General features: G+C 42.8%; 1 protein-coding gene across 1 annotated transcript in view; it reads left to right on the top strand.

Moving 5' to 3' along the window:
- The first annotated feature begins 3,226 nt into the window (after nucleotides 1–3,226).
- The window catches only part of STAM2 (signal transducing adaptor molecule 2), a 47,037-nt gene continuing 33,667 nt past the window's right edge, over nucleotides 3,227–16,596 (top strand). Inside the window, exons 1-4 of the mRNA XM_069732940.1 lie at nucleotides 3,227–3,399; nucleotides 12,302–12,386; nucleotides 15,223–15,298; nucleotides 15,420–15,515. Of these exons, the coding sequence (XP_069589041.1) occupies nucleotides 3,360–3,399; nucleotides 12,302–12,386; nucleotides 15,223–15,298; nucleotides 15,420–15,515 (297 nt within the window). The 5' untranslated portion in view covers nucleotides 3,227–3,359. The remainder of the gene's footprint in view (nucleotides 3,400–12,301; nucleotides 12,387–15,222; nucleotides 15,299–15,419; nucleotides 15,516–16,596) is intronic.

The raw sequence follows: 16,596 nt of genomic DNA, 5'->3' as shown, positions 1-16,596 counted from the left end.
GCGCCCAGATCTTTCTGCATTGATGAGTTCACCAGTGCTTTCTTTCTTTCTCAGGATGTACCAAACTGTAGATTTTGCCACTCCTAATATTGTAGCAATTTCTCGGAAGGGTTTTTTCTGTTTTCGCAGCTTAAGGATGGCTTGTTTCACCTGCATGGAGAGCTCCTTTGTCCGCATGTTTACTTCACAGCAAAACCTTCCAAATGCAGCACCACATCTCAAATCAACTCCAGGCCTTTTATCTGCTCAACTGAGAATGACATAACGAAGGGATTGCCCACACCTGTCCATGAAATAGTCTTGGAGTCAATTGTCCAATTACTTTTGGTTCCTTTAAAAACAGGGTGGCACATGTTAAGGAGCTGAAACTCCTAAACCCTTCATCCAATTTTAATGTGGATACCCTCAAATGAAAGCTGAAAGTCTGAACTTCAACTGCATCTGAATTGTTTTGTTTAAAATTCATTGTGGTATATTGCCCAGTGACGTAGTATATTGCCCAACCACGTAGTATATTGCCCAGCCACGTAGTATATTGCCCAGCCACATAGTATATTTCCCAGCCACGTAGTATATTGCCCAGCCACGTAGTATATTGCCCAACCACGTAGTATATTGCCCAGTCACGTAGTATATTGCCCAGTTACGTAGTATATTGCCCAGCCACGTAGTATATTGCCTAGCTACGGAGTATATTGCCCAGCCACGTATGTCACAGGTTAAAAAATAAAAAATAAACATATACTCACCTTCTGATCCGAGGGCCCGTTGTAGTTTTGTCGCCTGTTCGCCAGCTTCCGGTCCCAGGGTGTGATGACGTCGCGGTCACATTACGTGACATCATGGAAGGTCCTTGTCGCATACCATCTTTAGCACCGGAGCGTAACGAGGAGCTGGAAAGGCGCCGGAGGGTGAGTATATGATGATTTTTTATTTTTTTTATTATTTTTAACATTAGATCTTTTTACTATTGATGCTGCATAGGCAGCGTCAATAGTAAAACACACACAGGGTTAATAGCGGCGGTAATGGAGTGAGCTACCGGCGGCATAACGCGGTCCGTTACCGCTGGCATTAACCCTGTGTGAGCGGTGACTGGAAGGGATTATGGAGTGGGCGCCGGGGACACTGACTGTGGGGGTATGGAGCAGGCGGCGATACCTGTTACTGTAGGGAGGGACTAATCGGACTGTGCCCGTCGCTGATTGGTCGCGGCAGCCATGACAGGCAGCTGCCGAGACCAATCAGCGACGCGGGATTTCCGTTACGGAAGTTGAGGACAGAAAGATATATATACTGTGTCACTGACATATATATGTATATATATATATACCTATTCTATGTGTAGACATGTATTTTAGCTATTCTATCAGTGTGATTTTACTGTACACCGCACTGAATTTCCGGCTTTTCTATAGAACACCGGTGCGTATTTCTCGCAAGTCACACTGATGGTCCGTGTGGTGTGCAAGTTTTTCTCGCACTCATAGACTTTCATTGGCGTATTTCGGGCGTAATACGGTGACAATCGCTGCATGCTGCGATTTCACTCGCACGTATAATACGGCCGAGAAAACAAGGGATAATAGGAGCGTCCCCATAGATTAACATTGGCCCGAGTGCTATCCAATTTTTTATCTGATAGCACTTGTCCGTATTACGGTCTAGTGTGACCCCGGCCGTAGCGTGATTGTGGGACACCGTGATGATGACGTAGGACGCGTCATCCACACAAAGCAGAAAAGGAGAACGGCATCACAAGAAGGGAGGAGGCGCCGGACCAAGACCAGCGATGCACATCGGACCGGACCGCAGCTGTGTAGAATAAAAGGTGTTTTTTTTTGCTTTGCAGGATAAATTAGAGTCACATATGCAGCACTATAGAATGCTGTCACATGGGGCTGAAGGGTGGTGGACGGAGGTTACATCAAGGCTTTTCTCCAGGACAAGTTGTAGTTTTGAATGACACCATTCATTTTACCGTACCATGTAGTGGAAAAAAAATCTAAGTGGGATGTGATTTTTTTAAAATTTCAGTGCTTTTTGTCATTAATTTTTACAGCACTTGTTGTGCAGTGAAAATTACAATGATTATTACGATAAGGCCACGTTCACACCATCAGTATTTGGTCAGTATTTTACATCAGTATTTGTAGCCAAAACCAGGAGTGGAGCAATCAGAGGAAAAGTATAATAGAAACATATGCACCACTTCTGGATTTATCACCCACTCCTGGTTTTGGCTACAAATAGGCTTTTTCTTCTCTTTTGGCTTTTACTGATTGGGTTAATGACTTTTAGATTTTGATTAATGAGATTTTATGGATGCAGTGTTATAATTTTTTTGTCGCTTTGAAGGACATGAACCTTTCAGTGTTTCAGTAGTGTAAATGATGATCTCCTAAGAAACCCATAGGCCAATAAATTAATTAAATAAAAAGTATGGCATTGACAAGAAAACAAGGTATCGGGTCATTTTGAGCACACACTACAATCAACAGAATAAAAAAAAAAAAAAGTAATGCTTTTTGGAAGAAGGGGAATAAAAAACACATGAAAAAAATAAAAATAAATATAAAGAAATAAATAATTAAAATATAATATATATATATATATGTATAATAAAAATAAATGAACATATATATAATAAAAATTATGTATTTTGGAGTAAGGGGAATAAAAACATACATGGAAAAAAATAAAATAAATAACTATAGGGAAATAATTACATATATAATAAAAAATATAATAAAAAGTTATGTCTTTTGGAAGAAGGCGAATAAAGTAGAACAGGCAAATAAATATATAATAAAAATAAGTAAAATATACATTTGGTTGTAAAGTTTTTAGAATCTTCTGGCTTTGAGCAGCTAAAATAAATAAATTTAAAAAAAGTTACAACTTTCCACGTCGTCCCCTTTAAATCATGACGTCAGAGCCTCCTCACCCCGCCCTACGCTTCTGCGCAATCATCCGCGTGACGTCACCCACGTGACATTCCTGATCACAGCGTCGCTGCCCTTCCTACAGCCGAAGGACCTCAGATACACGGAGGACCGCACTGCGGGCTGTCCCCACAACTGCCTGAAGCTAAATGACCGAATTTAAACAGTAAAATACAAAATAACGTCTTTCCGCACCACAGATTATTATTGATATACTCACTGAACGCTGCGGGCAGACCGAGTTATCATTGAGAGACGTACAAATCAAATAATTTCTTGTCAGGCGGTAGAAGGACAGCTCCGGGCACACGGAAGCCAATTGTGCTGGATGTTGTGACGGGAGAAGCCGGACGAGGAAGAGTCTGACAGGAGCCTGGTTCACGGAGACGTCTTCCCCCTTAACCCTCCCCAGCTATGCCGCTCTTCAGCTCCAACCCCTTCGACCAGGATGTCGGTGAGTTGGACGTGGAATCCCTTAATGTCACCGTCCCTATAGGACGTGCTGTATATATCCTAGGGCCGTGGTGCAGTTGCCCATAGCAACAAATTAAACTATTGGTTTAATTTCCCAGTCATGTTAGTAGCTGGAATCTGATTGGCTGCTACGGACCAATCAAAATACTGCTTTAATGTTTCAGCCGTTTACAAGCTGAAATCTGATTGGTCCCTTTGGACTGTTGCTCCCCTTTTCCTTTCCTCTTGGCGCAGAACATGGTGACGGTGTCCGGGGTGTGACGTAACTATGGCCGGTGCGAGCAGGGGGCTGCGGTTCGCTTCTTTGTCCCCCTGACGTGTTCGGTGGGGTCAGGAGCCGCTCATCATCCCCTATCCAAACGCCGTCTCTGCTTTTATTTAGCTGCTTTGTGTTGGTTTTTATTGTCCTATTTGTAAATGGTTTTTGTTTTAAAGCTTCAGATTCTGATGTTATGACTTAATGATTATTCGTCGATCAGCGGCATGGTTATATGGGCGCTGCTTTTCTCTTATAGTCTGTGACCGATCATTCTTACAGGAAATTCTTCTCTTTGGCCAAGCATGGATTCAGTTACCTGTACAGCACCTTCAGGCGGAATAAAGGGGTATTCCCATCTCCAAGACCCTATCCCAATATGTAGTAGGTGTAATAATAATCACAGATGCCTCCAATGTAGTATAGTTCTTCTGATTCGCTATGTCTCTTTCCTCATTTGCAGGCATTGCAGGTCCTTGGGTATCCATGGTTACGACCACTAGCAACTAGCTAACTGTCACTATATCAGCGGTCGTAACCATGGATACCTAAGGTCCTGCAATGCCTGCACAGGAGGAAAGAGACATAGCGAATCAGAAAAACTATACTACATTTCTATTTGGAGCTATGTGCTAATATTATTATTACACCTATTACATATTGGGATAGGACCTTGGAGATGGGAATAATAGTTTTAATATTGTCTTTAAAGGATTGACCCCATTTAGAAAACTTCTGATATGTACAGTTGGTTGTTAACAAAATCGCCCCCAAAACCTGCAACTTATTCACTCTCCCCGGGTCCAGCGTCGGGTTTTCACCAATGCCCTGTCGAGACATTCCGCTGATGATGTGTCTGCGTGGCACCCCCCTTCAGCAAAATAATGCAGGGCAGAGGCAAAGACTCGGTGCTGGACCTGGGGAGGGTGAGTAAAGAGTTGTTTGGTTTTTTTTTTATAACCCGATAGGATTAGAGGAATACCGACTGTGTATAAGGTTACTGGTGACGAGATCGGGATTTGGACCCTTGTGTAGTGAGCCCTGGACAGCTGCACTGACAGCAGGGTGGTCTGTGTAGTGCCCGCTGGTCTGGCCCATGCACCTCAGCTATGTCTTCTGACTCTTGAAGATGCACCCCCGTTCTGGTCGAACATGCACGTGTTTCTACCCTGGTTAGCAGAGTAAGGTCTCATTCAGACGTCCGTTTCTTCTCATGGGTAGAACAAGTAACCATTACGGCTATGGGGCTGTTCACGTGTCATTTTTTTTTTTTTGATTGGGGAACCAACTGTCCACAGAGAAAAATAATCAAGAGACCTTTTTCTAGTTAATTCAATTCATAAATGAAACTCTCACATAATTGGAGTACAGCATAGAACCGATCCATGTGATATGTCTTACTGTTTAATAGTAGGAGAAGCCTGGAAAATGTTTTGTTTTTGTGCATGCAAGGAAAATGGATGCAACTCTGCAGGTAAAGACAAACACACAGAGCAAAGATGGATGAATCTGATTATTATTATTATTATTATTTATTTATATAGCACCATTAATTCCATGGTGCTGTACATGAGAAAGGGGTTACATTCAGGGTTATAGATATCGTTTACAGTAAACAAGTTTACAGTGACAGACTGGTGCAGAGGGGAGAGGACCCTGTCCTTGTGGACTTACATTCTATGGGATAGTGGGGAAGAGGCAGAAGGTAGGGGCGAGGCAGTGGCGATGGTGAGGTGGCAGAATGGTTATTGCAGGCTGTAGGCTTTCCTGAAGAGATGTGTTTTCAGGTTCCGTCTGAAGGATCCCAGGGTGGTGGATAATCGGACGTGTTGAGGCGTGGAATTCCAGAGGATGGGGGATATTTGGGAGAAATCTTGGAGGCGGTTGTGTGAGGAACGAATAAGTGTGGAGGAGATTACGTGAGGGAAGATAGTGGGAGGTTAGTTCAGAGATATAGGGAGCGGACAGGTTGTGGATGGCTTTGTAGATCAGTGTTAGTAGTTTAAACTGGATTCGTTGGGGAATTGGGAGCCAGTGGAGGGATTCGCAGAGGGGAGGAAGCAGGGGAGTAGCGAGGAGAGAGGTGGATTAGCCGGGCAGCAGAGTTGAGGACAGACTGGAGTGGTGCAAGAGAGTTAGCGGGGAGGCATTCAGCATACTGATGAAAAACGGCCCGTTCCTGTAGGCTAAAAAAATAAATAAACAAAATGGCCATCTGAATGAGAAAGTCCGGGATGTTCTCATAGGTGGGGCGCCTGGTGCTGATCCCTGTAATTACTAGAACACAGGCACCATAAAATGTAATATAGTAGGAGCTTCACCACTGGTGACCTCTAGAAAGGGGAAAGTGCTAAAATTGTCATAATTTTACCTGTTTTTTGTTTTTTGTTTTACTTTTTGGGGGGGTTTCTAGACAATTTTCACTCCTTTGACAAAAGCTAATAATACTTGAGTGATACCAAATACGAGCCATGTCATGCCCTCACTTACATACCCATGTATCCATACAGAATACTTTACAGTCACAGTTTTGCCTCAAAAACTACTTTTTGTATTAAAAAAAGCAAACAAATCCATCAACAAAAAACTGTCACATTTACATTGCAGAACTTTGCAAAAAGTTTATTCCAATTAGAAACATTTATCTATTATTTAATGGTTTAGTGATGACTGTTAGTTGTTTGGTGAGGCCCGGCCGACCACTAGTACCTCTACTAGTCAGATCAGCAGTGCCATGGAGATGGCATAGGGTATCAATGTGCATGATCAGCTGCCCCATACAAGCTCCTCCTAAGGTGAGGCCTTAGCCATGCTTTTCTGGAGGACCAAGGTCCCAGTGGTCAGACCCCCACAGACCTGACATTAATCACCAAACAAGTGGATACTGGTGTTTGCATATGGCTGGGGCCTCAGTCACACATCACTGGTTCCCTCACAGCACAATAATGCATTATGTTCTTTGGTGCTGTTTACATGTGTTTTTTTTTTTTTGGTATGTACAGGTCCTTCTCAAAAAATTAGCATATAGTGTTAAATTTCATTATTTACCATAATGTAATGATTACAATTAAACTTTCATATATTATAGATTCATTATCCACCAACTGAAATTTGTCAGGTCTTTTATTGTTTTAATACTGATGATTTTGGCATACAACTCCTGATAACCCAAAAAACCTGTCTCAATAAATTAGCATATCAAGAAAAGGTTCTCTAAACGACCTATTACCCTAATCTTCTGAATCAACTAATTAACTCTAAACACATGCAAAAGATACCTGAGGCTTTTATAAACTCCCTGCCTGCTTCATTACTCAAAACCCTCATCATGGGTAAGACTAACGACCTGACAGATGTCAAGAAGGCCATCATTGACACCCTCAAGCAAGAGGGTAAGACCCAGAAAGAAATTTCTCAACAAATAGGCTGTTCCCAGAGTGCTGTATCAAGGCACCTCAATGGTAAGTCTGTTGGAAGGAAACAATGTGGCAGAAAACGCTGTACAACGAGAAGAGGAGACCGGACCCTGAGGAAGATTGTGGAGAAGGACCGATTCCAGACCTTGGGGAACCTGAGGAAGCAGTGGACTGAGTCTGGTGTGGAAACATCCAGAGCCACCGTGCACAGGCGTGTGCAGGAAATGGGCTACAGGTGCCGCATTCCCCAGGTAAAGCCACTTTTGAGCTACAGAGAAGCAGCACTGGACTGTTGCTAAGTGGTCCCAAGTACTTTTTTCTGATGAAAGCAAATTTTGCATGTCATTCGGAAATCAAGGTGCCAGAGTCTGGAGGAAGACTGGGGAGAAGGAAATGCCAAAATGCCTGAAGTCCAGTGTCAAGTACCCACAGTCAGTGATGGTGTGGGGTGCCATGTCAGCTGCTGGTGTTGGTCCACTGTGTTTCATCAAGGGCAGGGTCAATGCAGCTAGCTATCAGGAGATTTTGGAGCACTTCATGCTTCCATCGGCTGAAATGCTTTATGGAGATGAAGATTTCATTTTTCAGCACGACCTGGCACCTGCTCACAGTGCCAAAACCACTGGTAAATGGTTTACTGACCATGGTAATACTGTGCTCAATTGGCCTGCCAACTCTCCTGACCTGAACCCCATAGAGAATCTGTGGGATATTGTGAAGAGAAAGTTGAGAGACGCAAGACCCAACACTCTGGATGAGCTTAAGGCCGCTATTGAAGCATCCTGGGCCTCCATAACATCTCAGCAGTGTCACAGGCTGATTGCCTCCATGCCACGCCGCATTGAAGCAGTCATTTCTGCCAAAGGATTCCCGACCAAGTATTGAGTGCATAACTGAACATTATTATTTGTTGTTTTTTTTGTTTGTTATTAAAAAACACTTTTATTTGATTGGATGGGTGAAATATGCTAATTTATTGAGACAGGTTTTTTGGGTTATCAGGAGTTGTATGCCAAAATCATCAGTATTAAAACAATAAAAGACCTGACAAATTTCAGTTGGTGGATAATGAATCTATAATATATGAAAGTTTAATTGTAATCATTACATTATGGTAAATAATGAAATTTAACACTATATGCTAATTTTTTGAGAAGGACCTGTATATATAAAAACATAGTGGTACGTGTCATCCGTTTTTCACTGACTGGCTTCGGAAATCTTTCCTTTTTATGTGATAAAAACTGAAGTTGCAACAATGGCAAAAATGGTCACATGGGCCAAGAATCGATTAAAAAAAGGATCATAAAACTGATGAAAAACTTCCAAATTTGTGAATAAGGGCTAAGCCGTCTGGTTCAATTTTTTTTTTTTTCAATTAGTTCTTCATCAGGACTTTATCCGCTTAGCAAGTGAAAAAAAACAAAAACACTAAATAGCTAAATATATGGAAACCGTCATTTGTGTCTTGTTCTCCATTTTGACCTTAAAATGCTGCATGTGCCTTTTTTCTACAGATGTTTCTGCAGGGATAAGGGGCTACTTGAGATTCTGGGGAAACTCCTTCATATGAAGAGTTTGCACATCCCATTGTCATTGCATTTTTATCGCATGCTTGCTGACTGTTTTCATCAACAACAAGCAGGATTGTGAATGCACCCCTGATCTATAATGCAATACTGTAAATCAGTAAACATAGGGTGCACACACAAAAGACCATTGTTCTCGGAAGCACTGTGTCTTGTGTAAACAGGCCGTGTGCTGCCGAGGACAGAGGCGCAGAACCGATCTATTACTGATTGCTCATCTCTGATCGGAGGCTATTTTGCCGATCATCTGTCTTTTAACGGCCGGTGGAGGCTCAGTGTGAACGCGCCCGTAGTTACACAAGCACTTGTGTAGTCTGTGTGACCTGTAAAATGGTGTTCAAAGGTGAGCGGCCGCTTCCTGCTGACAGATCCGTATCACTGCGAGCTGAAGCCAAATAAATCCAGGTCATTGCAGTGAGAGCCGCCGCTGTGCTGGAAAACACATTTCTGCTCGGTGACTAATGATTTATTTTTCTGCTACTGAATCGGAATAGGAGAAAAAGAATAAGTGTTTCTATTTTATTCTGCACATATTTTGCCTCCAAAATTTGACTGCAACTTAAATTTTATACCGGTGGATGCGATTTAAGGGGCTGAACTTCATGTAAATATACCCTTCTCCCTCATTGAGATGTGTGTTTTCTTTTTTCTTTTTTTTGGGCAGTTTGCTAAAAATGGGCACATTTCTGGGGTGTTCAAACCCACTGGCTTTGCCTTGAGCAGACGACCATCTAAGTTACTTTTTACACTGTTTCCGCAGTGTGCGTTTATCACATGCAACAGAGAACTGCAGATAAGCTGATCCAAAGGCCCCTGTGTTGTATCTATTCAACGTATAGGTCCAATGTTTCAACCGGGAAATCCTCATAACGGAAAGTTCGGATGCACAGAGTGAAAAGGACTCTGTGTATGGGGTGTCTCGACTCTCCTCTGAGAAGAGATGTCGCAAAAAAGAAAGATTGGGCATGGTGAGCTTTAGCATGTCCTGTCCTTTAATCCTGCATAATATTTCCATTGATAACAAATGCCCACCAGGCTGAGACATCGCAGATCTTTTTATTGCGTAAGAACGAAGAGTTAAAGGGAACCTGACAGTGGATTTGTGCTGCGCGAACCACAGCAATTGACCTGATGGGACTTGAACCAGTGATTGCCGGTCTGTGCTCGGACCGATTTGCATGGACTTTTTCATGGGCCTTTACTCTTACGAAGCTCAGCCTGTGGTATACATCAAAGGAAATGGTTAATTGCAACATCTACTGCAATACTGAAGTATTTTACAGTATATAGTAAAATAGTCAGATAACCGTAGGTTTATGTTCTCTATGGAGACTAAAAAATGTGGAAATAAAAAACCCTACAGTTCTAAAGAAGATAAAAGAAGCAATCAACCACCTTACAGGTGCTTCTCACTAAATTAGAATATCATCAAAAAGTTAATTTATTTAAGTTCTTCAATACAAAAGGTGAACTCAAATATTAGTCATTACAAACAGAGTGATCAATTTCAAGTGTTTATTTGTGTTGATGATTATGGCTTACAGCCAATGAAAACCCAAAAGTTATTGTTTCAGTAAGTTAGAATACCGTAATTAACAAAAAACACCTGCAAAGGCTTCCTAAGCGTTTAAAAAGGTCGCTTAGTCTGTTCAGTAGCTCCACAATCATGGGGAAGACTGCTAACTTGACAGATGTCCAGAAGGCAGACACTGACACACTCCACAAGGAGGGGAAGCCACAAAAGGTCATTGCTAAAGAAGCCGGCTGTTCACAGTGTGCTGTATCCAAGCATATTAATGGGAAGTTGAGTGGAAGGAAAAAGTGTGGTAGAAAAAAGTTCACAAGCAACCGGGATAACCACAGCCTTGAAATTATTGCTAAGAAAAGGCCATTCAAAATTTTGGGGGAGATTCACAAGGAGCGGACTGCTGCTGGAGTCATTGCTTCAAGAACCACCACACACAGACGTATCCAGGACATGGACTACAAGTGTCACATTCCTTGTGTCAGCCACTCATGACCAATAGACAACGCCAGAAGCGTCTTACCTGGGCCAAGGAGAAAAAGAACTGGACTGTTGTCAGTGGTCCAAGGTGTTGTTTTCAGATTAAAGTAAATTTTCCATTTAATTTGGAAATCTAGGTCCCAGAGTCTGGAGGAAGAGTGGAGAGGCCACAATCCAAGCTGCTGGAGGTCTAGTGTGAAGTCCCCACAGTCAGTGATGGTTTGGGAGCCATGTCATCTGCTGGTGTGGGTCCACTGTGTTCTATCAAGACCAAAGTCAGTGCAGCCGTCTACCAGGAAATATTAGAGCACTTCATGCTTCCCTCTGCCGACAAGCTTTTTGGAGATGGAAATGTCATTCTCCAGCAGGACTTAGCCCTGTCCACACTGCCAAAAGTACCAATACCTGGTGTAAAAACAACATTATCACTGGGCTTGATTGGCAGCAAACTCACCTGACCTTAACACCATAGAAAGTCTATGGGGTATTGTCAAGAGGAAGATGAGAGACACCAGACCCAACAATGCAGACGAGCTGAAGGCTGCTATTAAAGCAACCTGGGCTTCCATAACCCCTCAGCAGCGCCACAGGCTGATCGCCTCCATGCCACGCCGCATTGATGCAGTAATTGATGCAAAAGTAGCCCCGACCAAGTATTGAGTGCATTTACTGAACATACATTTCGGATTTTAAAATCATTTTTCAAGCTGGTGTATAAAGTATTCTAATTTATTGAGATAATGACTTCTGGGTTTTCATTGGCTGTAAGCCATAATAATCAACATTAATAGAAATAAACATGTGAAATAGATCTCTCTGTGTGTGATGACTCTATATGAGTTTCACTTGTTGTATTGAAGAACTGAGATAAATTAACTTTTTGATTATATTCTAATTTAGTGAGAAGCACTTGTACAAATAAGGAAATTAAAAAAATAAAACATACCAAAGTACAATCTGTCAAAAAATGATATTCTATAACCTACACGGTAATAAAAATTTGGAAAGAAAAATTGAAATGCCAGAATTGGTGGTATTCCGTCTCTTCCCAAAAGATGGAATAAAAAGTCATATATAACCCAAAATGTTGCAACAGTTCGGCCCACTTGAAACATGCTCTCATACGGCCATGTTGGCGACAAATAAAAAAGTTTTGGCTCTTGGAAGAAAGGGAGGCAAAAACGAAAATTGGCTTTGGTGGGATGGAGTTAATTGACGCAGAAGACCATAGGATGTTGCGTAGATATAGACAGGATTATCCGCCCCCGCAAGATTCCTTTATGGGACGATGTACCTATAGTGAGTCCTATAAACTAGGGCTCTATAGAACGCCATGTAATTAACGAGAAAACCTCGTAGTGGCCACCGGAGGAGTCAGGCAGGAGTCTATTCACCTCTCTGTGCTGAGAACGCATGGACAATCGGCTGAGCGTGCATGGGTGTATGGAGGAGCAACTGTCGGACGAACGAGGACCTAATGTGCGGGGGACATCTTTACTCGAATAGCAGAAAGAAGACGGCAAATGTCCAGACTCCACTTTGATCCTTTTTTTTTTTATTTTGATTCTGCGTCTTATTTATGTTTTTTTTTTTTACTTTTGTCTCTTTTTTTGCAGAGAAGGCAACAAATGAATATAACACGTCTGAAGATTGGGGCCACATCATGGACATATGTGACAAAATCCTCAATACTCCCAATGGGTAAGGGTCTAATCGGTGACTCGTTTTCCGCGGTCTATTATCATTTTCTTCTAGGAGAGCGAGTAGAAGCTTCTGTTTATGTCATTTAGACTATTTTTTCACTGCTTTGTATATAAGGGATAGGCTTCTGTTAATTTGTGTTGGCTGTCAAATACCTTTTCATGCAGTTTTGGTTTTTCCATGCACCTACGCATCAGCATAAAGGGAACCCTACTAGGTCTTGGCTTCGTAAACCACTAGCTTGTCGTCATTCACCTCTTGGTTTACTGTTTCAGACATGTCCAAGACAAAATCGTCTGATCCTGCTTTAAATAGTTAAATACCTTGTACTAAAATCCCTGAGCTCCATTCGTCCTGTTGCTCTTTTCCGTTTCAAGCTACATCACTCCGTTGTAGAGATATTCCTGTTTTGTTTTTCTTTCCTTCTGGAGCGCACTATGAGAAATCTCTGCAACTGGGCACTTGACAGCTGTTTTGCAGTCTCAGATGCTGCTGAGCTATGATTGGCAGCATCTGGGAGACAGGGATGAAATCTATGGCTCCTGCTTCAGATTTCTCATGACTAGCACTTCAGATCTCTACAAAAAAGCGATCATTTTTGTTGATGGACAAGCATCTATACAGCCATTCCACCTTACGTTTGTAAAAACATACCGGCTGGTTCTATTTAAAGTCTATGTAGAGCATTGTGCTTTTTTTATTGTTCAGTTGCCTACTAAATTCAAAATCGACCACCTTTTTAAATAGTCTTCATTAAAAATGTCCTACCATTTTGCTGCCGTAGAGTCTGTGTAGCTCCTTCATATAACTGGCTGTCCTGATGTTTCTGACATGGATTCTCAACTATGTCGGCTCTCTGCTCTTCCCCTACATTCTCCCAGTATTAGAAATCGCAGCTATGGGAGAGAATCCAGGATTTTTGAGAGGGGAATTCACATAGGCTGTATTGCATCAGAGGGCAGATGGTTGGGGGAATCCTCAGAAGATGGGTTTCAGCGTACAGAGAAGAGCGAACACATCACAGACTGCTGAGAAGGTGATCTACCGTCAGCATCAGTACACTCAGCACAAGGGTCTAAAATCCTTTATAAGGGAAGAATAGTCCAGGGAGGAAGCTGTGCTGGTACATGGGCACCGGTGAGAACAACGGTATCCTGGACACACAGACAGCATCTCCAATATGGAGTACAAGGAATTAAATACAACTGCACAATCAATAGGATATAAATATAACAGGTATCACCCCATTTAACTAAATGCCACCTCCTCAGACAGAAAGGGTGAAAAAACAAAATTACAAAACCAATATGGTAAAAATATGTAAATTTGATTTAGTAATATTAAAAAACACATTAAAAAAGGGGAAGAAAAACAACAGAACAATACAAAAAAAACCCTAGTGCAATAATTGGAGTGGGCTTATAGACAAAATAGTAAATATAATAATGCAAAAAATATATCCCATATTACATAGCCTACATCTGTTTTGCAAACATGCATTCAGAAAATCAAAAAGGCAGAAGGAAATGGGATAGAACAAATATCCTATAACATTAAACAGTCCATACCCAATAGTATCCTGCTAGCTCCAACGCACGTTTCGCCTGGACAGGATGGGTATTTGTCTCTACAGGAAAGTAGGGCCAGATCTTTGTCTCTACAGGAAGTGGAGGGTGTGTCTTTGTCTCTACAGGAAGTGGAGGGTGGGTCTTTGTCTCTACGGGAAGTGGAGGGCGGGTCTTTGTTTCTACAGTAAGTGGGGGGCGGGTCTTTGTCTCTACAGGAACTGGAGGCTGGGTCTTTGTCGCTATAGGAAGTGGAGGGTCGGTCTTTGTCTCTACAGGTAGTGGGGGCGGGTCTTTGTTTCTCTATAAGAAATGAGGGCAGGTATTTGTCTCTACAGAAAGTGGGACAGATCTTTGTCTCTCTATAGAAAGTCGGGGCTCGTCTTTGTCTACAAGAAGTGTGGGGCGGGTCTTTCTCTCTACAGGAAGAGGGCGGTGGGTCTTTTCTCTACAAGTAGTATGGAGTATGTCTTTTTCTACAGAAAGTGAGGGGTGGGTCTTTGTCTCTACAGCAAGAGGGCTGGTCTATGTCTCTACAGGAAGTGGGGGTGTGTGTTTGTCTCTATAGGAAGTGGCGGTGACTCTGTCTTTATACAGGAAGTGGAGGCCGTTTTTTGTCTATACAGGAAGTGAAGACGGTTCTTTGTCTATACAGGAAGTGGAGGCGGTTCTTTGTCTATACAGGAAGTGGAGGCGGTTCTTTGTCTATACAGGAAGTGAAGGCGGTTCTTTGTCTATACAGGAAGTGGAGGCGGTTCTTTGTCTATACAGGAAGTAGGGGCAGATTTTTGTCTCTACAGGAAGTGAAAACGGTTCTTTGTCTATACAGGAAGTGAAGGCGGTTCTTTGTCTATACAGGAAGTGGAGGCGGTTCTTTGTCTATAGAGCAAGAGGTGGCGGGTCTTTGTCTATACAGGAAGTAGGGGCAGATTTTTGTCTCTACAGGATGAGGGGGTGGGTCTTTGTCTTTCTACAGAAAGTAGGTACGGCTCTGTCTCTTCTCCTGCTCTCCTGTATGTTAGATTATTTCCAGACATACCTTAGAAGCACTTTTTCAGTTCAGGGCAGACAAGCTATTAAACAATGGCAGGAGCAATGCATGTTTGAAAGTGAGAGAAAGTATGTTCCAACACCTATAATGCTGGCAGAATACTGATGAAGAGATATAAACCTTTGAGCTTCAGCATGTTACAGAACGGTATATTGTGGATAGCTTGTGGACCTATAAGACCGGCGTCGGTAACACTGACCGCTGTATTTCTGAATTCCAGAGCAAAGGACGGCCTCAAGGCAATCATGAAAAGGGTTAATCACAAAGTCCCCCACGTGGCCCTGCACGCTCTGACTGTAAGTAGAATCCTCTTCTATTGATCTCCATACTTCTTCCCAGACGCAGCATTTACTTACCATCCTGTCAGTTATGAAATCTACCTCATGAGCATGCCTCTTCTGTCCTGTGCCTCCGTAGCTATTAGGGGCCTGCGTGTCAAACTGCGGGAAGGCCTTTCATCTGGAAATATGTTCCAGGGACTTTGCCAGCGAAGTGCGCGGCGTTATAAATAAGGTATGTTCATAATTAGCTTCTTCATTTGTTACAGTCGCCAGGTTCTTCTAAAAAAGACATTATTGATTTATGCTATAACCTTGAACGCATGGCCTGGACACCAACGATAAGGAGGACGCACCCGTGATTGCACATCGGGGAGATGACAGGCGCCTTGTTACAGCGCCCCGGATAAACATTCATAGAAAGCAATGAAATGTCAAGTGGTAAAATATGCAGTTAATGAGGAAATTAAAAAAAATACTGCATGCTGTTAAGCAGAGATTAGGAGCACAGGTGATGTGGGGGTGCTGTGCCAGCCATGTAATGTGGGCCATGAAGGACGGGGTCTATTTTTTTTATCAAAGAAAGGTCTGTTCACATCACTGGGGGTAATATGTTCCAAAGGTGTAAATGGCGAGTATTCCGTTTCCTATGTCTGACGTTTGCCTGCGCATTGCCTCACAGTGAATCACTGTATAGCAAGCCAGAGTCCGTCATGGTTTCCTAAACAGAAGAGGAGCAAGAAAACCGTGTGCAGACACATTTTTGGCCTCATTTTTGGCCTCTATAGGTAGAATGATGGCTATGCATATCATTAGGGTAGCAGCTAAAGTTTTTGTGGTGCATGTGATGAACATGCAATCAATGACAAACGAGCTCTCGCGCGCATGTCGGAGCGCTGGCTCTCGCGCGCATGTCGGAGCGCTGGCTCTCGCGCGCGCGTCGGAGCGTTGGCTCTCGCGTGCATTTCAGGGCATTGGCTCTCGCGTGCATTTCAGGGCATTGGCTCTCGCGCGCGTTTAGGAGCGCTGGCTCTCGCACGAGTCACCCCATGTAAAAGGCCCCAATTGGAAAGTGTGACATAAAATGTGATGTGAGCCTTGCCTTAGATCTGACTGCAATTTTGGTATACTTAAAGGGGTATTTATTTTTATCTTCAGGAGCACAGCGCTCCACTGCCTGCTTTCCGGCGGGAGGTAGTGCTCTTGATTGACAGTTCAGGCTTTCGGAGGGCTGCAGTTCCTACCAGAACTATGCACACCCTGAGGATGCAACCTTCCCTCTGAAGTAACAGAGGAGAGCTTGTAATCTGTGAAGC

Source organism: Ranitomeya imitator, chromosome 7, assembly GCF_032444005.1.
Source record: "Ranitomeya imitator isolate aRanImi1 chromosome 7, aRanImi1.pri, whole genome shotgun sequence".
Lineage (NCBI taxonomy): Eukaryota > Metazoa > Chordata > Amphibia > Anura > Dendrobatidae > Ranitomeya > Ranitomeya imitator.
Note: the sequence above shows the minus strand (reverse complement) of the source record. Positions and strands in the feature narration are given on the sequence as shown.